Source organism: Chlorocebus sabaeus, chromosome 23, assembly GCF_047675955.1.
Source record: "Chlorocebus sabaeus isolate Y175 chromosome 23, mChlSab1.0.hap1, whole genome shotgun sequence".
Classification (NCBI taxonomy): Eukaryota; Metazoa; Chordata; class Mammalia; order Primates; family Cercopithecidae; genus Chlorocebus; species Chlorocebus sabaeus.
In genome coordinates, this window is record NC_132926.1 from 43,866,963 (window position 1) to 43,891,744 (window position 24,782).

Genomic DNA, 24,782 nt, shown 5'->3' on the forward strand with positions numbered 1-24,782 from the left:
TCAGAAGCAGCAGCCAATAAATCTCAGAGGTTTATATTGCGATTCTCAGTACTCCCCGCTGGCCCTCTGCCAGGCTGGCTGTGGAAGTAAGGAGGGGGTCAAGTTAGAGGGTTAGGGGATGAAACTCTCCACTTCCTTTCATCACCCTCTTCTCCTTCTCTCTTTCTATGCACTGCTCATTCTTCCAAGCCATTCTGCTTCTGGCTTTATCCTGGGATCTTGTGGGATCCTGGGATCTTATTGACCTAGGCCCAGTAAATACCCTTATCCTTATGGGTAGACGTCCTGTGCTCTGGGCACAGATGTGTTTCTACCTAGTTGTTTAATCCTGATAGAGTAGCTTGCTCTCTGAAACTGTCATCATGTGAAAAGGATGGGTTCCTAATTGGTCTCTCCAGGCACCTTCCTTAGTGAGCTTTGGTCCAAGGAAATCTCTGCTATTTAGTGGAGGGTTTAATCTTTGCATCTTCCCTCATGACACCATCGGGGCTGAATTTTGGAATCTAATGTCCCAGGTTTGCTCCCCCCGGCAAAGCCATTCCACCTGTCTGTGACCCATCTTTGCAGAATCTTGAGCTTAATAGCCCCCAGTCTTACCCTAGAAGACACTTAAGAGGGGAAAAACGAGATCATAGATGTGCCAATTCTAAGAAAAACAAATACTAGAAATGCAAGTGCCCTTGTGTTGGCTTGTTCAAGTTTTGTTACAAAATCTCTTTTGTGGTAGTGTCTGTTCTGTGATGTGTGGGTGAGTGGAATCCGGAAAGTGAGAAAGGGTGCTTTTTTTGGAGAATATTTGGTTCCCCTAGATGGCGAGTTTCCAGCGGCAGCTTCCACGGTGTCTTGCTAGGCGAAGTTGGCAGACGGCAGGTGGGCCGCCTCGGAAGAGCAACCTCTTCCGCGCCAGCCCGGCGGCTCCCGGGGCGCCGGCCCTCCCTCGCCCCCACCCGCTTCGTCCCTCGGTCTAGCGCTGGAGGGGCGTGGTGCAGTCGCGCGCTTCGGAGTTGGAGGGCGGCGCCCAGGACCCTGGTGGGAAAGTGTGTGCGTCGCGCGGGAGGGCGGGAGGCGGGGGTGGGAGGTGCCGGCCGGGGGAGCCCCGCTCACAGAGCTCCAGCGGAGGAGCGAGGGGAGCGCGGAGCCCGGCGCCGACAGGTCGCCATGGTGCGTCCCCCGAGCCCGCGACCGCTGCCGCCCGTAGTCCTGCTGTTGCTGTTGCTGCTACTGCTGCTGCCGCCGTCGCCGCTGCCTCTCGCAGCCGGTGAGTGTCGGAGTGCGCACCGGCCGGGGATGCAGGGGGAGGGGGAGGTGAGGTGTAGGCGAAGCCCGGGGCACCTGCCCGGAGAGGGCGCAGCAGCCTCCCGGTGCATCCGAGCCGTGCCAGGGGAACTGGAGCAGGAAGCGCAGGGTGCCTGCAAGGGGCTGAGGTCACACCTAACACAGTGTGCGAACTGAGGCAGACTGAGTGCCAGCAATGGCCTGGTCACCCAAGCATCTCCTCCTCGCCCCTTTCCCCCCCCGCCCCTTCCCTCTTTTGAAGTAGGTCTACACAGTCACAGAACAACCCACAGCCAGGTCATTACCAAAACAGGGTCTTTAGGAGGCGGGGAGAATCAGAAACAGTGTCATTTGCTCCACGTGGGCTTTAACTCTTCCATCTGCTTTAAGGACTGAGGAAGAAACTAGGTACAAGTAAAGGAAAAGAAGTTTGTTAGAACTGACTTGTTTCATGACCTTCTATAATAGCAGGGCTCGGAAGCCGTCTAGCACAGTGACTTGCCCCTTGGATAATAAATAATCCACAATAGATGTTTTGTAGATGTAGTTCAAGGCCTGGTCTTAGAAACAGGCCACTCCCCCAAGGAAAAACAGTGTGGGATCCGAGATCCCTGGAAGGCTCATGACCTTCGTGAGTGGTATGGGTGTGTGGAATCTTATTATGGGGCTCCTGCCCAGAGACTGAATGAAGAGACTCCTAAGACAGAGAGAGCACCACACTGCCCTGAGACCTCAGTCCACAAGGCAGTGCTGTAGAAATGCTGCCTTAAGAGAGATATGGAAGGAAGGAGGGAAAACCCTGGTCTGTCCACCTGCCAACATCAGTAAGTCAGGGCAGCAAGACATCACCAGTCTGATTTGACTGCTTAGGAAATTTCACTAATCCTAAAGGTTATGGCTGCATGTCAGGATCAGGGGAAAACATTAAACACCTTTCTCATTAAATGATCCAGTGTTGGTGACAGATCTATTTTCCACAGTAATACTTGACAGCAATGACTTCTGGTTAAGTGGCCTCATTGAAAATCCATAAAACAGTCATCTAGGAGGTGCCATGTAGAGCCAAGTGCTCTTCAAGAGCACAGACCAACAGAGGGCTTTGGGGGTGGAAAATACCACTGCTCAGGGCCTGCTAAAGCCAAGCATATAGGAGACCTCCAATTCGTAGGGAAGTGGTGTCATGTACTGAAAATCCTTCTGAAGTAGAGAGGAGGCTGGAGTCCCGGGTTCTAGCCTTGACTCAGTCTTGACTTGCTACATCCCCTGGTGCACATTACTTTTCTTTGTTCACCAATCTATAAAATGGGTACCTGGGCTGTGGGCCTCATTGATGAGAAACAAATGAGGATCTTGTGCCCTAAGGCATAGCCTGATCTGACCCATTCTGTAGCTACTCATTCTCTGATGAACCAAGAAGCAGAAAACAAAGTTACAAAACCAGGTTGCTAACAAATCAGTATGAAATAGACGTGGCAGTGGCTGCATAAATGAGGAGGTGGGGCAAGTAATGGAGAGTGGTATGGACTATAACAAGCTGGAAAAGGTATGACTTGTCAGAAGGGGGCAGTCATTACTCAACTCCACCTGTTACATGTGGGCCCAAGTGTTTCCATTTTTCAAGACAAATTGGAAATTAATAGTTTTATTTGAAATCTGATTTTTTTTTTTTTTTTTGAGACAGGGTATCAATCTGTCACCTAGGCTGGAGTTCAGTGGTGTGATTCCAGTTCACTGCAGCCTCGACCTCCCATACTCAAGCGATCCTTCTGCCTCAGCCTCCCCAGTAGCTGGGTCTGAAGGAGAGTGCCACCACACCTGGTTAATTTTTGTATTTTTTGTAGAGACTGGTTTTTGCCATCTCTGATGCCCAGGCTGATCTTGAATACTGGGCTCAAACAATCTGCTCACCTTGGCCTCCCAAAGTGCTGAAATTATAGGTGTGCGTCACCGCACCCAGCCTAAAATCTGATTTTTAAATGTTGGCCACTAATTACAACTTTAAGAAAATACTGGCCGGGTGCGGTGGCTCACATCTATAATCCCAGCACTTTGGGAGGCCGAGATGGGCAGATCACGAGGTCAGGAGATTGAGACCATCCTGGCTAACATGGTGAAATCCTGTCTCTACTAAAAAATAGAAAAAATTAGCCGGGCGTAGTGGTGGGTGCCTGTAGTCCCAGCTACTCAGGAGGCTAAGGCAGAGCTTGCAGGCAGCCAAGATAGCGCCACTGCACTCCAGCCTGGGCGACAGAGCGAGACTCCATCTCAAAAAAAAAAAAGAAAAAAAAAAAGAAAAGAAAATACTGTGAACATGCAAAACAAAACAAAACAAAACCCCAAAAAACAAAAAAACCAACACACACACACACACACACACAGAAAAAAAAAAAAAAAAAAAACCAGAAAAAGAAAATACTGCCGGGCATCTTAGCTCATGCCTATAATCCCAGCATTTTGGGAGGCCAAGGTGGGTGAATTGCTTGAGCTCGGGAGTTCGAGACCAGCCTGGGCAACATGATGAAAGCCCATCTCTACAAAAGATACAAAAATTAGCTGGCATGGTAGTACATGCATGCAGTCCCAGCTACTTGGGAGGCTGAGGTGGGAGAATTCACTTGAGCCTGGGAAGTTGAGGCTGCAGGCTGCAATGAGTGGTGATTGTACCACTGCACTCCAGTCTGGGTGACAGAGATTAAAAGAAAGAAAAGAAAAGTAAAGAAAAGAAAAGAGAAAAAGGAACAGAACTTTGCTGACTAAAAAAAAAACACATTTGGACACTGGATCAAATTACGACCTTTGCCCTGGATCAAGTCCTGTTTCACAATCCAGGAAACACAAATTCCACCTTGTTGAAATGAAATTTAATGTGGCCCCGAAGTTCTTTGTTGAGATGAATGCCCCTAAATCCATCACTGCTCAAACTTGGTAGTGTCAACTAAGAAATTGTTTTCTTTCTCTTTTTTTTTTTTCTTTTTTTTTTTTTTTTTTTTTTTGAGACGGAGTCTCGCTCTGTCGCCCAGGCTGGAGTGCAGTGGCCAGATCTCGGCTCACTGCAAGCTCCGCCTCCCGGGTTCACGCCATTCTCCTGCCTCAGCCTCCTGAGTAGCTGGACTACAGGCGCCCGCCACCTCGCCCGGCTATTTTTTTGTATTTTTAGTAGAGACGGGGTTTCACCGTGGTCTCGATCTCCTGACCTTGTGATCCGCCCGCCTCGGCCTCCCAAAGTGCTGGGATTACAGGCGTGAGCCACTGCGCCCGACCATTTTTTTTTCTTTTTGAGACGGAGTCTCGCTTTGTCGCCCAGGATGGAGTGCAGTGGCCAGATCTCGGCTCACTGCAAGCTCCACCTCCCAGGTTCACGCCATTCTCCTGCCTCAGCCTCCCGAGTGGCTGGGACTACAGGTGCCCACCACCTCGCCCGGCTAGTTTTTTGTATTTTTTAGTAGAGATGGGGTTTCACTGTGTTAGCCAGGATGGTCTCGATCTCCTGACCTCGTGATCCACCCGTCTCGGCCTCCCAAAGTGCTGGGATTACAGGCTTGAGCCACCGCGCCCGGCCAGAAATTGTTTTCTTTTGAAAATGTTTACAACTCAATAGTTAGTACAGTTAAATATGTACAGCCAGGCGCAGTGGCTCACACCTGTAATCCCAGCACTTTGTTGAGGCCGAGGCGGGCAGATCACCTGAGGTCGGGAGTTCGAGGCCAGCCTGACCAACATGGAGAAATTCCTGGGTAACAAGAGCAAAACTCCATCTCAAAAAAAAAAAAAAAAAAAAAAAATTATAGTCTAGTTACAGCAATAGGACTTGAATCTGCTACTTTGTGTACTTACCACTTATTGGGTACTTACCTACTGGAAGTAACATTGTAAACTTGTAGAAATTCCTCAATCTTTTTAAATCCATGTTCCCTTTTGGTAAATATATAAAATATCATACCTTCCTTAAATACTTTTTGAAATCTCAAAAGCTTTTTCTTTCATCTTCTACATGTAAAATTATCAAATATGCTTTTTGGAAATACATATTTCCTAGAGAAATTTTGATATACTTTTTCTTTTCCGTAGGTTATTGGGGTACATACAGGTGGCGTTTGGTTACATGAATAAGTTCTTTAGTGCTGATTCGTGAGATTTTGGTCCACCCATCACCCGAGAAGTATATACCACACCCTATTTGTAGTCTTTTATCCCTTCCCCCTGCCATGCTTCCCCCCAAGTCCCCAAGCCCATTGTATCATTCTTATGCCTTTGCATCCTCATAGCTTAGCTCCCACATATCAGTGAGAATATACAATGTTTGGTTTTCCATTCCTGAGTTACTTCACTTAGAATAATAGTCTCCAATCTCATCTAGGTTGCTGCGAATGCTGTTAATTCATTCCTTTCCTTTTTTTTTTGGGATGGAGTCACCCAGGCTGGAGTGCAGTGGTGTGATCTCGGCTCTCTGCAAGCTCTGCCTCCCAGGTTCACGCCAGTCTCCTGCCTCAGCCTCCCAAGTAGCTGGGTCTACAGGTGCCCGCCACCACACCCGGCTAATTTTTTTTTGTATTTTTAGTGGAGATGAGGTTTCACCGTATTAGCCAGGATGGTCTCGATCTCCTGACCTCATGATCTGCCCATCTCGGCCTCCCAAAGTTCTGGGATTACAGGCGTGAGCTACCGCACCCGGCCAATTAATTCCTTTTTATGACTGAATAGTATTCTATTGTATCACAATTTCTGTATCCACTCGTTTATTGATGGGCATTTGGGTTGGTTCTATGATTTTGCAATTGCAGATTGTGCTGCTATAAACATGAGTGTGCAAGTATCTTTTTTGTTTAATGACTTCTTTTCCTCTGGGTAGACACCCAGTAGTGGGATTGCTGGATCACATGGTAGTTCTACTTTTTTTTTTTTTTTTTTTTTTTTTTTTGAGATGGAGTCTCGCTCTGTTGCCAGGCTAGAGTGCAGTGGCACAGTCTCGGCTCACTGCAACCTCCACCTCCCGGGTTCAAGCAATTCTCCTGCCTCAGCCTCCTGAGTAGCTGGGACTATAGGCACATGCCACCACGCCCAGCTAATTTTTGTATTTGTAGTAGAGATCGGGTTTCACCCTGTTGGCCAGGATGGTCTCGATCTCTTGACCTTGTGATCTGCCGGCCTCGGCTTCCCAAAGTGCTTGGATTACAGGTGTGAGCCACTGCATCTGGCTTTTTTTTTTTTTTCCAGACAGAGTTTCGCTCTTGTTCCCTAGGCTGCAGTGCAATGACTTGATCTCGGCTCACTGAAACCTCTGCTTCCTGGGTTCAAGTGATTCTCCAGCCTCAGCCTCTCGAGTAGCTGGGATTACAGGTGACTGCCACCATACCCGGCTAATTTTTGTATTTTTAGTAGAGATGGAGTTTTGCAGTGTTGGCCAGGCTGGTCTCGAACTCCTGACCTCAGGTGATCTGCCCACCTCAACCTCCCAAAGTGCTGGGATTACAGGTGTGAGCCACCATGCCCAGCCTACTTTTAGCTCTTTAAGGAATCTCCAGACTGTTTTCCTCAGTGACTGTACCAGTTTAGATTCCCAACAGCAGTGTAGATCAGCAGTTCCCTGATCAGTGCATCCGTGCCAACATCTACTATTTTTTAATTTTTTGATTATGGCCATTCTTGAAGGAGTAAAGTGCTATCACATTGTGGATTTGATTTGCATTTTACTGATCATGAGTGATGTTGAGCAATTTTTCATATGTTGGCTATTCGTATATCTTCTTTTGAGAATTGTCTATTCATGTCCTTAGCCCACTTTTTGATGGGATTGTTTGTTTTTTTCTTTTTCTTTTTTTTGAGATGGAGTCTTGCTCTGTCGCCCAGGCTGGAGTGCAGTGGCGTGATCTCAGCTCACTGCAAGCTCTGCCTCCTGGGTTCACACCATTCTCCTGCCTCAGCCTCCAGAGTAGCTGGGACTACAGGCGTTCGCCATCACACCCAGCTAATTTTTTGTAGTTTTAGTAGAGATGGGGTTTCACCATGTTAGTCAGGATGGTCTTGATCTCCTGACCTTATGATCCGCCCGCCTCAGCCTCCCAAAGTGCTGCGATTACCAGCTTGAGCCACTGCGCCTGGCCGATTGTTTTTTTCTTGCTGATTTGTTTGAGTTTGTTGTAGATTCTGAATATTAGTCCTTTGTCAGATGTATAGATTGTGAAAATTTTCTCCCACTCTGTGGGTTGTCTGTTTACTCTGCTGACTGTTCCTTTTGCTGTGTAGAAGCTCTTTAGTTTAATTAAGTACCAGTTATTCATCTTTTTTTTTTTGCATTTGCTTTTGGGTTCTTGGTCATGAAATCCTTGCCTAAGTCAAGGTCTAGAAGGATTTTTCCAATGTTATCTTCTAGAATTGTTATAGTTTCAGGTCTTAGATTTAAGTTCTTTTTTTTTTTTCAGATGGAGTCTCACCCTGTTGCCCAGGCTGGAGTGCAGTGGCATGATCTCGGCTCACTGCAACCTCTGCCTCCTGGGTTCAAGCAATTCTCCTGCCTCGGCCTCCTGAGTAGCTCGTATTACAGGCGCCCCCCCACCACCACCACACCCAGCTAATTTTTGTATTTTTAATAGAGACGGTGTTTCACCATGCTGGTTAGGCTGGTCTCGAACTCCTGACCTCAGGTAATCCACCCACCTTGGCCTCCCAAAGTGCTGGGATTACAGGTGTGGTGGCCAGATTTAAGTTCTTAATCCATCTTTGAGTTGATTTTTGTATAAGATGAGAGATGAGGACCCAGTTTCATTCTCTTACATGTGGCTAGCCAATTATCCCAGTACCATTTGTTGAAAAGGGTGTTCTTTCCCCACTTTATGTTTTTGTTTGCTTTGTTGAAGATTAGTTGGCTGTACTGGGGCAAAACTAATCTCTGATGTTAGAGATAAAGATACTACCTTTTTGATCCACCATCTGCAGTGGAGTCACCACCAAAATGCAGATTTTCATAACACCCTTTATGGAGAAAGCCATCGCTCTTGAGGTTGAACCCTTGAATACAAGGAAATGTAAAAGCTAAGATCCAGGATAAGGAAGGAATTTCTCCTGACCAGTAGTAAAGACTGATCTTTGCTGGCAAGCAACTGGAAGACGGATGTGCTTTGTCTGACTACAGCATTCAAAAGGAGTCCACTTGTCTTGTGTTGAGACTTCATGGTGGTCCTGAGAAAAGGAAGAAGTCTTACACTACTCCCAAAAAGAATAGGCCGAGCACTATGGCTCATGACTGTAATCCCAGCACTTTGGAAGGCCGAGGTGGATGGATCGCTTGAGGCCAGGAGTTCGAGACCAGCCTGGCCAACATGGTGAAACCACCTCTCTACTAAAATTATAAAACCCAGTTCGGTGTGGTGGCACGTGCCTGTAATCCCAGCTACTTGGGTGGCTGAGGAAGGTGAATCACTTGAACCCAGGAGGCGGAAATTGCAGAGTGCTGAGATCATGCCACTGCACTCCAACCTGGACAACAGAGCAAGACCTGGTCTCAAAAAAAAAAAAAAAAAAGGAAAAAGAAAAGCATAAAAGAAAGAAGGGGCCGGGCGCGGTGGCTCAAGCCTGTAATCCCAGCACTTTGGGAGGCCGAGACGGGCGGATCACAAGGTCAGAAGATCGAGACCATCCTGGCTAAACCGGTGAAACCCCGTCTCTACTAAAAAAAAAATACAAAAAACTAGCCGGGTGAGGTGGCGGGCGCCTGTAGTCCCAGCTACTCGGGAGGCTGAGGCAGGAGAATAACGTGAACCCGGGAGGCGGAGCTTGCAGTGAGCTGAGATCCGGCCACTGCACTCCAGCCTGGGCGACAGAGCGAGACTCCGTCTCAAAAAAAAAAAAAAAAGAAAAAAAAAAGAAAGAAGGTGAGGTTGGCTGTCCTGAAATACCATAAGGTGGATGAGAATAGCAAAAATAGTCACCTTCATCAGGAGTGCCCTTCAGATGAATGTAGTGCTGGAGTGTTTATGACCAACCACTCTGACAGACACTATTGTGGCAAATGTCTGACCTATTGCTTCAATAAACCAGAAGACAAGTAAAAGAAATAAAGACAGGCTGAGTGCAGTGGCTCACAAAGTAATCCCAGCACTTTGGAAGGCCAAGGCGGGTAGATCACTTGAGGTTAGGAGTTCAAGACCAGCCTGGGCAACATGGTAAAACCCTTTCTTTACTAAAAATACAAAAATTAACTGGGCATTGTGGTGGGTGCCTGTAGTCCCAGCTACTTGGGAGGCTGAGGCAGGAGAATCGCTTGAACCCAGGAGGCAGAGGTTGCAAGGTTGCAGTGAGCTGAGATCGCATCACTGCACTCCAGTCTGACTCTGTCTCAAAAAAAAAAAAGAAAGAAAAAAAAGAAAAAAATATAAAAAGAAATGAAGATACTGGTTTACTTGGGAGCACAGTGACTAGAAGAGGGCTTCAGGGATACTGGTAATGTTCTATCCTTTATCTGGATTCTGGCTACTCAAGTATATTCAATTTGTGAAATCCATTGAGCTATACATTTTTGATTCATGTACTTCTCTGTGTTACACCTCAACAAAAAGTTTATTACCAAGGAAGGTGTACAAATGGCTAACAAGCACATAAAAATATGCTCAACATTTGTACACATAAGGGAACATATATGCTCCCTTAGTCATTAGGGAAATGCAAATGAAAACCTCAATGAGATACCACTTCACGCTCACAAGGATGGTTATAATTTTTTTAATGGGAAATAACAAGAGTTGGCAGTATGTATAGAAACTAGAATCCTCGTACATTGCTGATGGGAATGTAAAATGGTGCAGCTTCTGTGAAAAACAATTTGGCGGTTCCTCAAAAAGTTAAACATAGAATTACCGTATGACCCAGCAATTCCACCCCTAGGTATGTATCCCAAAGAACAAAAAACAGGTGTTCAAACAAATACTTGTACATGAAATGCTCATCAAAGCTCTATTCACAATAACCAAAAGGCGGAAGCAACCCAAGTGTCCATGAACTGAAGAATAGATAAACAAAATGTAGGATATCGATATAATGAAATATTATTCATCCATAAAGAACAATGAGGTACTGGCTGGGTGTGGTGGCTCATGCCTGTAATCCCAGCACTTTGGGAGGCCAAGGCAGGCAGATCACCTGAGGTCAGAAGTTCAGGACCAGCCTGGCCAACATGATGAAAACTGATCTCTACTAAAAATACAAAAATTAGCCAGGTGTGGTGGCATGTGCCTGCAGTCCCAACTACTCAGGAGGCTGAAGTAGGAGGATCGCTTGAACCCAGGAGGTCAAGGCTGCAGTGAGCTGCAGTGCTACTGCACTCCAGCCTGGGACATAGAGCAAGACCCTATCTAAAAAAGAAAAAGGAAAAGAAAGAGAAGAGAAGGAGAAGAAAGGATGAGGGAAAAAGGAGAAAAGTTGATGGTGGCTTGATCTAAGGAGGTAGTGACACCCATGGAGAAAAGTGGGCAGATTCCAGATGTGTTGTGAAGTTGACAGGACTTGTTGGATTGAACACAGGCTGTGAAAGGAAGAGATGAATTAAGGTGCGGTGGCTCACACCTATAATCCCAGCACTTTGGGAGGCCAAGGTGGGAGGATCACCCAAGGTCAGGAGTTTGAGACCAGCCTGACCAACATGGAGAAACCCCGTCTCTACTAAAAATATAAAATTAGCTGGGTGTGTGATAATGCATGCCTGTAATTCCAGCTACTTGGGAGGCTGAGGCAGGAGAATTGCTTGAACCTGGGAGGCGGAGGTTGTGTTGAGCCAAGATCACGCCATTGTACTCCAACCAGGGCAACAAAGGCGAAACTCTGTCTCAAAAAAAAAAAAAAAAAAAAAAAAAAAAATTCTCCTAGATTTTTATCTTTGAACAGCTAGGGAGATGATGATGTTCTATTACCCCATGTTGAGCACCCTAAATCCTAGGATGCAGGGGATTCCTTCCAGGCTGTGGAGGAATCTTGGTATTTCTGAGTAAGAGACAGGGTTGGTGTACCCTTTCTTTCCTTCTGGAATTAGCTCTCTACCCCAACCCCAGCCAGTTTCCACCTTCAGGTATTTTTAAATGACTTTTAATGGGAGACTCAAAGTTATTGCTGACTGCCATTTAGCACTCCCTTGTCCATTCTCAACTCTCTGGTTCTGATACTAGCCCTGCCCATGGCATGGCTCTGCCGGGGCCCCCTTCCTCTGTGCCTGTCAGGGTCATCAGGCTCGCCTTCAAACAACTATCCCCTTTGCCTCCCTGAAGGCTGAGCAGCCTCTCTGCAAACCCCTATTGTTGGACCTGGTCTGTTCTGTCTGGACTGTGGCAGCTGCAGACTATCTAGTCCTGCTGGGCTTCTCTCTCTCCACGCTTATTCCTAAAGGCCTTTTGTGCTACCCTAAGACTTTCACAAAGTTTCATCAGAGTATCCGTCTTCCAACCTCGTGACTTGGTATTCCCAGACAGTTACTCTAACCTTATGTGAGCCTCACCTGGTATCTCCCTTTACAGGAGACCCCCTTCCCACAGAAAGCCGGCTCATGAACAGCTGTCTCCAGGCCAGGAGGAAGTGCCAGGCTGATCCCATTTGCAGTGCTGCCTACCACCACCTGGATTCCTGCACCTCTAGCATAAGCACCCCACTGCCCTCAGAGGAGCCTTCAGTCCCTGCGGACTGCCTGGAGGCAGCACAGCAACTCAGGAACAGCTCTCTGATAGGCTGCATGTGCCACCGGCGCATGAAGAACCAGGTTGCCTGCTTGGACATCTATTGGACCGTTCACCGTGCCCGCAGCCTTGGTGAGGCTCCCATTATAGAATGGGCTAAGCTGGGGAAGATGGCTCTAGGGGGTTGTTTTTTAATCCTGCAGGATATGGGCCACATGGTAGATTCTGATGAGGAGGATAATGAAGCTCTGCATTTGACATCAGAAAAGGTGGGGGGATAATGCCAGGATCTCCTTGGGGCCCCATAACATTGCCCTCTCTTCTCCCTACTTCCCCCTTTCTTACCTGGCAACATGTCAGTTCCCACTTAGCAGAGCTGTGAACCAGGCTGAGGCCCAACCTGGGGAGTTCCTGGAACAGATGGTATGGACAGTAGACGGGAGGAAAGAGTCTTAACCCATAAATAGGCTCCAAATACCAAGTTCAGAGAATTGGGGAGGTAACATCTTGGTCCAGCCTTTAACAGAAAGAATACTCATTAACCGGCCAGGAGATGTAAGAGAGAGAAGGCACAGAAAGAGCCAAAGAGGAGCTGCCTGTCACTCTTTCCATAGGACCCTTATTAGTCAGCTTTTACCGGACTATGTTGCTGTAACAAAACAGCAACTTGCAAAACAAAGGTTTAATTCTTGCTCATGTTCTGTATTGGCTCTTTCATGGGTCTTATTCATTCTGGGATCCAGGCTCAAGGTGCAGCCTCTGTCTGGGATGTTCCCTTCTTGTGGCAGGAGGAAATGAGCATTGATAGAACCACATGATGATTTTTTTTTTTTTTTTTTTTTTTTGAGATGGAGTCTCGCTCTGTCGCCCAGGCTGGAGTGCAGTGGCCGGATCTCAGCTCACTGCAAGCTCCGCCTCCCGGGTTTTCGCCATTCTCCTGCCTCAGCCTCCCGAGTAGCTGGGACTACAGGCGCCGTCCACCTCGCCCAGCTATTTTTTTTTTTTTGTATTTTTTAGTAAAGACGGGGTTTCACTGTGTTAGCCAGGATGGTCTCGATCTCCTGACCTCGTGATCCGCCCGTCTCGGCCTCCCAAAGTGCTGGGATTACAGGCTTGAGCCACCGCGCCCGGCCCACATGATGATTTTTAAAGTTTCTGCTCAGATCTTATATACACTACATCTGCTTACATTTCATTCAGAGAGCAAGTCACATGGCCAAGCCTGACATCACTGGATTGAGAATTGTACTTCTCCCACAGGGAGATACCAAAAATCTCATGGCAATAAATGAGGATATACAATCTTACAGGGAAGGCAAAGAATGATTGGAAACAATAATACAATCTACCATTGTCAAGTGTTCATTTACTTCCCTTCTGCAAGTAAAATACACCCACCTATTTTCCATGAAAGATGCCCTAAAAGCTCTGTTCAAACATGACGTCAGGCCGGGCACAGTGGCTCACACCTGTAATCCCAGTACTTTGGGAGGCCAAGGAAGGCAGATCACTTGCATTCAGGAGTTTAAGATCAACCTGGCCAACATGGTGAAACCTCATCTCTACTAAAAATACAAAAAATTAGCTGGGCATGGTGGTGGGCGCCTGTAATCACAGGCTATTTGGGAAGCTGAGGCAGGAGAATCACTTGAACTGGAGAAGCAGAGATTTCAGTGAGTCGAGATTGCACTACTGCACTCCAGCCTGGGCGACAGGGTGAGACTCTGTCTCGAAAAAACAAGCAAACAAACAAACATGACATCAGGCTTCAAGTCTAGGATCTCATGATAGTTTTCAAATTGGGTCTGGATGTGGCTCCTCTTGATCTAAAAACTTATGAACTAAAAAGACAAGTCATCTGCTTTCTATATGTACTCACCACACAATAAAGGAACAGGGTCAGGATAACCACAACAAACATTGTCAGAAAGGGGAGGAATGGGCATCTAGGTGTGGTGACTCACACCTGTAACTTCAGCACCTTGGGAGGCCAAGGCGGGAGTATCCCTAAAGCCCAGGAGTTCGAGACCAGCCTGGACAACATAGTGAGCTCCCATCACTACAAAAAGATAAATAAATTAGCTGAGTGTGGTGGTGTACAACTGTGGTCCCAGCTACTCAGGAGGCTGAGGTGGGAGGATCACTTGAGCCCAGGATTTTGAGTCTGCAGTGAGCCATGATCACACCACTGCACTCCAGCCTGGGTGACAGAGCAAGACCCTGTCTCAAATAAATAAATGAATGAATGAATGAATGAGAGACACACAGCAGACATTGATTCATAGCAATTCTGAGATCCTGCTACACAAATGTTGTAAGGACCCTCTTCCCTGGGAATAGGGATTGCTCTTTAATAAGGCCCTGTTTTTGCTCTACAGGAGTAGTTACCCTGTCCATTGTTTTCCACAGCTCTTAGCCCAGCCCTCTGGAAAGGTCCTTCCTCTTTCAGTTTTCTCTTTGACCACATTTGAAAAGGGCATTAGGGACTACAATCCACCTGGGGACTGAGCCGCATTCTCAGCCTGCTTCCTGCCTGAGAAATGTTGGGCCATTTTAAGTCTCAAATAGTCACAGTCTCTTTTAATCTACACTGGTAGCTCTTTGTAGTACAACTCTCTGAAAACATAATTGCTGCTTATGTCTTTGATTTCTATCATCTCATGTGCCTGTGGCCTTTCCCACAATTCAAGACATGCCTCTTTTTCTACACCTAATTAGAAGCACCTAGCCCTTATCAGGCTTCTGTGGAAGAGCCACTACTTTAGTCTTTTTTCACTGAGTATATTTGTCCAACTGGCAGGACTTATTGGAACCATCTTAATCAACTGAAAGATCTCCACAAACAGTATGATAGCCACATAACTCATTTGGTCTTTCCCCCAAGGCTGAGTTGTAATCAGCCTTATCACTCCAAGCATTTTTTTAAAATGTTTTATCTTTTACCTTATGAATACGAGAAACAGTGGCATTTCTTTTCTTTTTTTTTTTTTTTTTTTGAAACAGAGTCTTGCTCTGTTGCCCTGGCTGGAGTGCAGTGGCTTGATCTCAGCTCACTGCAACCTCTGACTCCCAGGTTTAAGCAATTCTCCTGCCTCAGGCTTCTGAGTAGCTGGCACCTGCCACCATGCCCAGCTAATTTTTGTATTTTTAGTAGAGATAGGGTTTCACCATGTTGGTCAGGCTGGTCCCAAACTCCTGACCTTGTGATCTGCCCGCCTCAGCCTCCCAAAATGCTGGAATTACAGGTGTGAGTCACCACGCCCAGTTGCATTTCTTAATCCTGCAAGTCCTGAAATTTCTAGATTATCTTTTCCTCCACATTTGGGAACTGGCCAATTCTTTTCTGAGCTTATGTCTTGTAGTACCTTGCCAAATGCAGCCAATAGCAATCAAGACATACTAGTAAACTGCTTCTCAGTTTCCCCTAACAGTACAAGCTCATTCAGCATATAATCTTCCCAGTTATCACACGCAACAATTTTACCAGATGCTTTGCCACTGCATAATGAAGACTGCCATCTTTCTAGCCCCCAATAACAGCTTCATTACCACCCACTGCCCAGTACCAAAACCAATGACACACATTATATTATTTTATTTCTGTAGCACTCCACTTCTAGGTACCAATTGCATTTTATTTTTGCTGTTTTTTTAGTCAGAGTCTCACTTGTCACCCAGGCTGGAGTGCAGTGGCACATTCATAGCTCACTGCAGCCTCAACCTCCTGAGCTCAAGTGGTCCTCCCACCTCAGCCTCCCAAGTAGCTGGGACTACATGTGTGTGCCACCGGACCCAGCTAATTTTAAAATTTTTTGTAGAGATGAAGTCCTGCTGTGTTTCCCAGGCTGGTCTTGAGCTCCTGGGCTCAAGGAATATTGCCGCCTCAGCCTCCCAGTTGCATTTTTGTTTGTAAGATGGAGCCTCACTCTGTCGCCCAGGCTGGAGTGCAGTGGCATGGTTGTGGCTCACTGCAGCCTCCGCCTCCTGGGTTCAAGTGATTCTCCCACCTCAGCCTCCTGGGTAGCTGGGATTATAGGCATGCGCCACCATGCCCAACTAATTTTTTTTTTTTTTTTTTTTGAGACGGAGTCTCACTCTGTTGCCCAGACTGGAGTGCAGTGGCATGATCTTGGCTCACTGCAAGCTCCACCTCCCAGGTTCACGCCATTCACCTGCCTCAGCCTCCCGAGTAGCTGGGACTACAGTCACCCACCACCACACCCGGCTAATTTTTTGTATTTTTAGTGGAGATGGGGTTACACTGTGTTAGCCAGGATGGTCTCGATCTCCTGACTTCGTGATCCTCCCACTTCAGCCTCCCAAAGTGCTTGGATTACAGGCATGAGCCACTGCACCTGGCTAATTTTTATATTTTCAGTAGAGATGGGGTTTCACCATGTTGGCCAGGCTGGTCTTGAACTCCTGACCTCAGGTGATCCACCCGCCTAGGCATCCCAAAGTGCTAGGATTACAGCTGTGAACCACCGCACCTGGCACCCCATTGCATTTTTAGTAAGAATTTGCTAGGTTATGCTATTGTAACAACCAGTTCCCAAATCTCTGGCTTTCAACAACAAAAATGTATTTCTTGCTCATGTTACACATCTGCTGGAGGCTTCTATGAGTTGGCCTTGTCTCTGTTCTACTTGTCTTCTTCACTGGAGGATCCAGGCTGGTAGAGGAGAAAGAGTAGCAGCAGAACCACGTGAGGGTCTTAAAGCTTCTGCTCAGATGTGATTTACATCACTTCAGCTCACAATCCACAGGCCAGAGCAAGTCACATGGCCAAGCCTGCCATCAGTGGGGTGAGGAAGTGTACACCTCTCACAGGGAGTGTGAAAGTTACATGGTAACAGGTGGGGAAGTATAATCCTCCCAAAGGGTGGGGAACAAATAATTGGAAACAATAATACAGTTTGCCACACTCCTTGTTCCCTGTTTTCTACTCCTCATCCTAATCACTTCTCTTTCCGAACTTCCTCGGAGGCTTCTCCCTGAATCCTCTTGCCTCCCTATGCTGTGTGCTGATAAGTGCGATAGTGCTCAGCATATTTATTTATCTCACTTATACCGTGGTGCTCAGCACACAGTGTGCTCAACAAATGGTAGCTCTTATTATTCTTATAGTTTATTGGTGGAGCCCAGCCTATACCTTATGGCCCTGCATTTTTCTCGTCTCTGCACAGCTTGCAGCTGGTTAGGTAGAGGCTGTGCTTTTCCTTTTCTCCACAGAGCTTTGAGGTCTGAGCCAGCAGCTTCAGCCCCTCCCACCTACCCCACCCTGGTCCTCAGCATTCTGGTGCTCCCCACCTTGTCTCTAGGTAACTATGAGCTGGATGTCTCCCCCTATGAAGACACAGTGACCAGCAAACCCTGGAAAATGAATCTCAGCAAACTGAACATGCTCAAACCAGGTGTGGAGGGCAATTAGACTCGGGAGCCAGAGGCTGGGGCTGGACCCTGGAGGAAGGGTGGCTGGGGAGGGGCACAAGTTGGGGGGCTTCTAAGGGGAAAGTTTCTAGCTTACCAGGTGACTAAGGAAGACTGTGTCAGGCTGGAAGTGTGAGCTCTGGGGCATGGTCTGGTCTCACAGGTGTCTCCAAAGGACAGCAGTTATTAGGGAGGCCGTTGAAGAGAGCCCATTAGGGCTCCCTGTTTCTACAAGGCGGGCCCCTGCAAAGGGTGTGGTGGGAGTGGCAGCAGCCCCAGGAAAAATTGTGCTGAAATGGAGTATTTACTTGCATTCAAGGCAGCTGGGAAAGTAGCCTTTTTGTCCCTGAAGACTAGGAAATTGCTGTTTTCAACCATTCTAATGGGATGGGCGAGGTATTGGGCAGGAAAAGAGAGTGTGACTCTGCACCGGGTGACTCAGGGTGGGGAGCCATCAGTCTGGCAAGGACTGTGATGCATGGTTTTCAGGAAAGTGAGACTATGAGTTAATTGAGGAAAAACATACACACATGCTTTTTGAGAAAGATGTGAGCTTTGCTGTAGAGTCAGTTTTTTTATCATTAGAATTAGAATTTTGAGAAAAAGGCATAGAGTTTCATGCATGAACAACTCTTAGTGACAAGCTTAGCAAATAACCTGTTGCAATTACTTGATTACTATGGCTGCTGGAATATTCTGTTAATAGAAATATCACCATAATTTCCCAAGATTCAGAGTATGGGGAACAGAGTATACATGAATCAATAAATGAAAGATGGGCAGGTGACATTAAAATGGAACAGGATAGGTGCAGATGAAGCCAAAACCAAACCAGAAACCTCAACTAGAATTTGGCTGCATCTGTTTTGGACAGTTTTGAAAGTGCTTCAGAATGTTGCAGGTACTCTGGGTTATCATTTCTACCATCAGCTCTCACAGCGCAGCACTGAGGAAAGAGGTATGGTTTTCTGAGCTTTCTGGCTGCTTGAATTCTAGATAAATGGGTGTTCAATGCATATAGATGATGATAGTGATTATTCTTATTATTTTACCTAGTCAAGATGAGGAGTTGGGCCGGGCACGGTGGCTCATGCCTGTAATCCCAGCACTTTGGGAGGCCAAGGCGGGCAGATCTCCTGAGGTCGGGAGTTCAAGACCAGCCTGGCTAACATGATGAAACCCCGTTTCTACTAAAAATACAAAAAAATTAGCCAGGCATCGTGGCGCATGCCTGTAATCCCAGCTACTCGGGAGGCTGAGGCAGGAGAATTGCTTGAACCCAGGAGGCGGAGGTTGCAGTGAGCTGAGATCTCGCCACTGCACTCCAGCCTGGGCAACAAGAGCAAAACTCCGTCTAGGAAAAAAAAAAGAGGAGTAGGATGGGGAAGGCTTCAGAAGAGCAGGTAGAGTTTGTGAGGAGAGGGGAAGCCCTGGATTAGGAGTGGGTTTATTCAGGACAGGCTTTCTTTTCCTCCTATATCCACTACCTTCCTTGTCAAATCAGGGGTTTTCCGGGGTTCCTATGGAGCCTGGGCTGCAGGCATGCAGAGGGCCCAGCCCAGTGACTCCGTGCCCTTTCCCCCCAGACTCAGACCTCTGCCTCAAGTTTGCCATGCTGTGTACTCTAAATGACAAGTGTGACCGGCTGCGCAAGGCCTACGGGGAGGCGTGCTCTGGGCCCCACTGCCAGCGCCAGGTCTGCCTCAGGCAGCTGCTCACTTTCTTCGAGAAGGCCGCCGAGCCTCATGCGCAAGGCCTGCTACTGTGCCCATGCGCCCCCAACGACCGGGGCTGCGGGGAGCGCCGGCGCAACACCATCGCCCCCAGCTGCGCGCTGCCACCTGTGGCCCCCAACTGCCTGGAGCTGAGGCGCCTCTGCTTCTCCGACCCGCTTTGCAGGTGTGTGGTTTGGGAAGACAGGGTGGGCAGGAATGTGGCACACGCCACTCCTTCCTGGCCATGTTCCTGTGCTGAGCAGGGTCTGACCCTCCCAGGGAACCGTGGACCCACTGGCTGCTTTACCAAGTAGCTACATTGGATATTTTGTGAAAGTCTTTTCTCAAAAAGAATATGGTTTTTTTTCTTTGCTGTAAAATCTCAGGAAATATAAAAATGTATTTTAAAATATCATTCAAAATTCTATCACCTGAAGATAATCTATCATACTTTGGGAAGCATTTCCTTCCAGTCATTTTTCTATCCAGATAACAAAAGTAGATATTCTGGGAATATATTTCTGCCTTACTTTTTTTCTCTTATGGCACATATCTCATGAGCATTTTTCCGTGGAGGTGGTGTGGGGTAGTGGTAAGAGGGGATCTGAAGTCAGACAGGTGTGAATTTAAATCCTGGGTCTCTGTGATCTTGAGCACATCACTTAACCTAAAAATTCCGTCACTAAACCTAAGGTTCCATTTAGTCTCCTGTAAAAACTGGGATAATAATGCGGACCTCATGGGATTCTGGTGAGAGTTAAATTACATAATTTATATAGAGTGGTGTAGAGTACCAGTGAACAGTAAGTGCTCAATAAATGGTAGTGCTTATTTTTTCACTTACTGTCCTTTAAGAACTTTTTGCTTTTTCTTTTTCTTTCCTTTTTTTTTTTTTTTTTTTTTTTGAGACGGAGTCTCGCTCTGTCGCCCAGGCGGGAGTGCAGTGGCCGGATCTCCGCTCACTGCAAGCTCCACCTCCCGGGTTCACGCCATTCTCCTGCCTCGGCCACCTGAGTAGCTGGGGACTACAGGCGCCCGCCACCTTGCCCAGCTAGTTTTTTTGTATTTTTTAGTAGAGACCGGGTTTCACTGTATTAGCCAGGATGGTCTCGATCTCCTGACCTCGTGATCTGCCAGTCTCGTCCTCCCAAAATGCTGCGATTACAGGCTTGAGCCACTGCGCCTGGCGTTTTTTTTTTTTTTTTTTTTTTTTTTTGAGACAGAGTCCCCCTCTGTCACCCAGGCTGGAGTGCAGTGGCACGATCTCGGCTCACTGCAACCTCTTTCTCCCAGGTTCAAGCGATTCTCCTGCCTCAGCCTCTCGAGTAGCTAGGACTACAGGCTTGTGCCACCATGCCCAGCTAATTTTTGTATTTTTAGTAGAGATGGGGTTTCACTATGTAGGCCAGGCTGGTCTTGAACTCCTGACCTTGTTATCAGCCTGCCTCGGCCTCCCGAAGTGCTAGGATTATGGGTGTGAGTCACCATGCCCAGCCAAGAACTTGATTTTTAAATACCTGCGTTATATTCCATGTATGGATGCCCTACACTTTATTTAACCATTCCTCTATTGCTAGATATTTAGATTGTTTTTTGTTTTGTTTTGTTTTGTTTTTAAGATGGAGTCTCATTTTGTCGCCCAGGCTGGAGTGCAGTGGTGCGATCTCGGCTCACTACAGCCTCCTCCTCCTGGGTTCAAGGGATACTCCCCCTTCAGCCTCCTGAGTAGCTGGGATTACAGGCGCCCGCTACCATGCCCAGCTAATTTTTTTTTTGTATTTTCGATAGGGATGGGGTTTCGCTGTGTTGGCCAGGCTAGTCTCGAACTCCTGGCCTCAGGTGATCTGCCCGCCTTGGCCTCCTAAAGTGGTGGGATTATAGGTGTGAGTCACCGCGTCCAGCCAGGTTGGTTCTTTTTTTTCCTTCTTTTTTTTTTTTTTTTTTTTGAGACAGAGTCTTGCTCTATCACCCAGGCTGGAGGGCAGTGCTCACTGCAACCTCCATCTCCTGGGTTCAAGCAATTCTCCTGCCTCAGCCTCCTGAGTAGGCTGGGACTATAAGTGCACACCACAGTGCCCAGCTAATTTTTGTATTTTCAGTAGGGATGGGGTTTTGCCACATTGGCCAGGCCAGTGTTGAACTCCTGAGCTCAAGTGATCAGCCCACGTCAGCCTCCCAAAATGCTGGGATTATAGGCACGAGCCACCATGCTTGTCCAACTCTTACTGTTTAATCTTTGTGCACTAATGTAATTATTACTTAGGATGTGCTGCTACTAGTGCCATGGCCAGATCAAAGGACATGGGAGATTTGTAAGGTATTTGATAGATTTGATAAATATTCTCTTCAGGAAATTTGAAATTCTGATCTGGCTTTCCTGTGTCTGCTCAGGATAAAACACTCACAAAATTGAAGCTATCATTCATTCAAGTGATATTTGTTGACAATAACCTTGGTTTGCAACTTGGTTCTCCTACTTAGTTCTTTGTAACCTTGGGCAAGTTACTTAACCTCTGAGACTACCACTTTCCTCATCTGTAAACTATCTTATAGTCAGGACTCTTAATAATCATAATACTAACATTTATTGAATAACTAAATACTTACTATGGGCTAGATACTGTTTTAAGTATTAACTCATCTAAACCTCACAAGAACCCCAATAAGGTAGATCGATCCTTCCTTCCTTCCTTCCTTCTTTCCTCTCTCTGTTCTCTCTTCTTCTCTCCTTCCTTCCTTTTTTCCTTCCTCTCTCTCTTTTTCCCCTTCCTTCCTTCCTGTCTCCTTCTCTTCTCTTCTCTCTTTCTTTCCTTTCCTTTCCCTCCCTCCCTCCTTTCCTTTCTTCTTCCCTCCCTCCCTCCCTCCCTCCTTTCTTTTTCTTTCCTTCTTTCTTTCTTTCTTTCCTTCCTTCCTTCCTTCTTTTCTGTCTTTCTTTCTTTCTTTCTTTCTTTCTTTCTTTCTTTCTTTCTTTCTTTCTTTCTTTCTTTCTTTCTTTCTTTCTTTCTCTCTCTCTCTCTGTCTCTCTCTCTCTCTTTCTTTCTTTCTTTCTTTCTCTCTCTCTCTCTCTCTCTCTCTCTCTCTCTTTCTTTCTTTTCTTTCTTGACAGGGTCTTGCTATGTTGCTCAGGGTGGTCTCCAACTCCTGAGCTCAACTGATTCTCCCACCTCAGCCTCCCAAGTAGCTGGGATTACAGGCATGAGCCGCTACACCTGGCTTATGCATTCTCTTGCTTCATCCTCACAAAAATCCACGAGGTAGTGCTGCTGTCATCTCTATTTTATAGTTGAAGAAACTGAGGTTAAAGAAACTATCTGAGATCTCATAAGTAGGGATCGTGGAGCCCAAACTCAGAGTGAAATGCTGTGGGTTCCGAGGAATGGTACATTTAATTGTGACAGGGGTACACTTCACAGAGGCAGAGGCCCTGGGCCAGACTCTGAAGGCAGAGGAGGATTTGACACGACAATGGGCATTCCACGCTAATGGGACATGAGGGAGAAGGCCACAGGCCGGACCCTCAAGGGTGACTCTTGAAATTTTCCTGGCTGAGTGCAGTGGCTCACACCTGTAATCCCAGCACTTTGGGAGGCCAAGGCAGGTGGGTCACCTGAGGTCAGGAGTTTGAGACCAGCCTGGCCAACATGGTGAAACCCCATCTCTACTAAAAATAAAAAATTAGCCAGGTGTGGTGGCACGCACCTGTAGTCCCAGCTACTCGGGAGGCTGAGGCAGGAGAATCGCTTGAACCTGAGAGGCGGAGGTTGCAGTGAGCCAAGATTGAGCCACTGCACCCCAGCCTGGGCAAGAAAGAGCGAGACACCATCTCAAAAAAAAAAAAAAGAAAGAAATTTCCCTTCTTCCAGATCACGCCTGGTGGATTTCCAGACCCACTGCCATCCCATGGACATCCTAGGAACTTGTGCAACAGAGCAGTCCAGATGTCTACGAGCATACCTGGGGCTGATTGGTGAGGCTGGGGGCATGTGTAGGGAACCCCATGTTGGCTAGGCCTGAGGGTAAGAATGCTCTGGAGATAAAGGATGTGATCCTGTCATGGGTGGAATAAGGTGGGAGCTAAAGTTAGGGTTAGCCTAGGCCCTGACTACCCTTTCCCTCTTCACTCCACAGGGACTGCCATGACCCCCAACTTTGTCAGCAATGTCAACACCAGTGTTGCCTTAAGCTGCACCTGTCGAGGCAGTGGCAACCTGCAGGAGGAGTGTGAACAGCTGGAAGGGTTCTTCTCCCACAACCCTTGCCTCAGTGAGTGTGCTGTACTTGCTCCCAGCCCCTGTGGCTGAGTCAGCTGGACTCAAGAGAAGGAAAAGGGTCAACTCTGTGGCCCAGGCTGGTTCCATCCATCTCCACCAGACAGAGCAGCTCCTAGCATAGGCTTTCATTGCCGCAGCCCGGGCCTTTCTTCTGTCTCCCACTCCCTGAGAAACCTCCCACGCTGCCTGTTCAACCTGTCTGGAACCCAGGAACATCTCCAGCTCAAGAAACAAGTAGAATGAGAGAGTATCCTACTTCCACCTCCCACCCACTTGCTCCCCTATCGCCCAGGGTCCCCGTGGCATTCCCTTTCCTTCCTTGGGAGCCTGAGAAATCTCCTGCCCCTATACCCTTCCAATGAGCCTTCTCTCCTCTCTTCAGCGGAGGCCATTGCAGCTAAGATGCGTTTTCACAGCCAGCTCTTCTACCAGGACTGGCCACACCCTACCTTTGCTGTGATGGCACACCAGGTAGGGCCTCCTCTGTTACACCCCTCAGACTTTACTGGGCCAGCTGGGGAAAACCCAAATTAGGCAGACAAAGGGATAGAGGTGGGGGGCTGACCTCCTCATTGCCATGAATATAAAGACCTCTACTGGATACCTCAGGGGAAGGGGAATACCTCTTGACTGAGGCTGAGGTAGTGAAGGGGCTGAAGAAAATCCCCTGAGATAACTCCATTCCATTTCTTCCACAGAATGAAAACCGTGCTCTGAGGTCACAACCCTGGGCGCCATCTCTTTTCTCCTGCACGCTTCCCTTGATTCTGCTCCTGAGCCTATGGTAGCTGGACTTCCCTAGGGCCCTCTTCCCCTCCACCACATCCAGCCAGACTTGCAGCCCACAAGGCGTTAGGAAAGGACAGCAGCAGAAAGAGGTGCAGTGCACAGATGAGGGCACAGGAGAAGCTAACGGTTATGACCTCCAGATCCTTATTGGTCTGGTCCTCATTCCCTCCACCCCGTCTCCACTTCTGATTCATGCTGCCCCTCCTTGGTGACCACAATTTAGCCATATCATCCAGTGGTGACCAGCTCCACCAAGCCCCTTTCTAAGCCCTTCCTCTTGACTACCAGGATCACCAGAATCTAATAAGTTAGCCATTCTCTATTGCATTCCAGGTTAGGGTTAGGGTAGGCAGGACTGGGTGTTCTGAGGTAGCCTAGAGAGACATTATCCTTTGTGAGGAAGGTTCCTGCCCACTCATCTCCTCCTCTGAATGGTGGATGGAAACCTACTGCCTGCACTGCCCTGTCCCCGGATCCTGCAGAACATCTGGGCATCAGGAGCTGGAGCCTATGGGCCTTGCTTTATTCCTATTATTGTCCTAAAGTCCCTCTGGGCTCTTGGATCATGATTAAACCTTTGACTTAAGACTTTGCTCTTTTTCCATTTTCTCAAATTTTGAATATCTGTGGAACTAGGGTGTTAATGAAAG

General features: G+C 47.4%; 1 protein-coding gene and 1 pseudogene across 1 annotated transcript; both read left to right on the forward strand.

Annotated features, from left to right (window-relative positions):
• Positions 1–880: 880 nt before the first annotated feature.
• GFRA3 (GDNF family receptor alpha 3) lies at positions 881–24,724 on the forward strand. The gene is made up of 8 exons (XM_008014579.3): positions 881–1,258; positions 11,772–12,059; positions 17,249–17,341; positions 18,944–19,256; positions 22,936–23,039; positions 23,201–23,335; positions 23,726–23,814; positions 24,042–24,724. The coding sequence occupies exons 1-8, from the start codon at positions 1,159–1,161 to the stop codon at positions 24,129–24,131; spliced, it is 1,212 nt and encodes a 403-aa protein (XP_008012770.3). The 5' UTR covers positions 881–1,158; the 3' UTR covers positions 24,132–24,724.
• LOC119627313 (ubiquitin-ribosomal protein eS31 fusion protein-like) lies at positions 8,225–9,320 on the forward strand (annotated as a pseudogene).
• Positions 24,725–24,782: the final 58 nt, after the last annotated feature.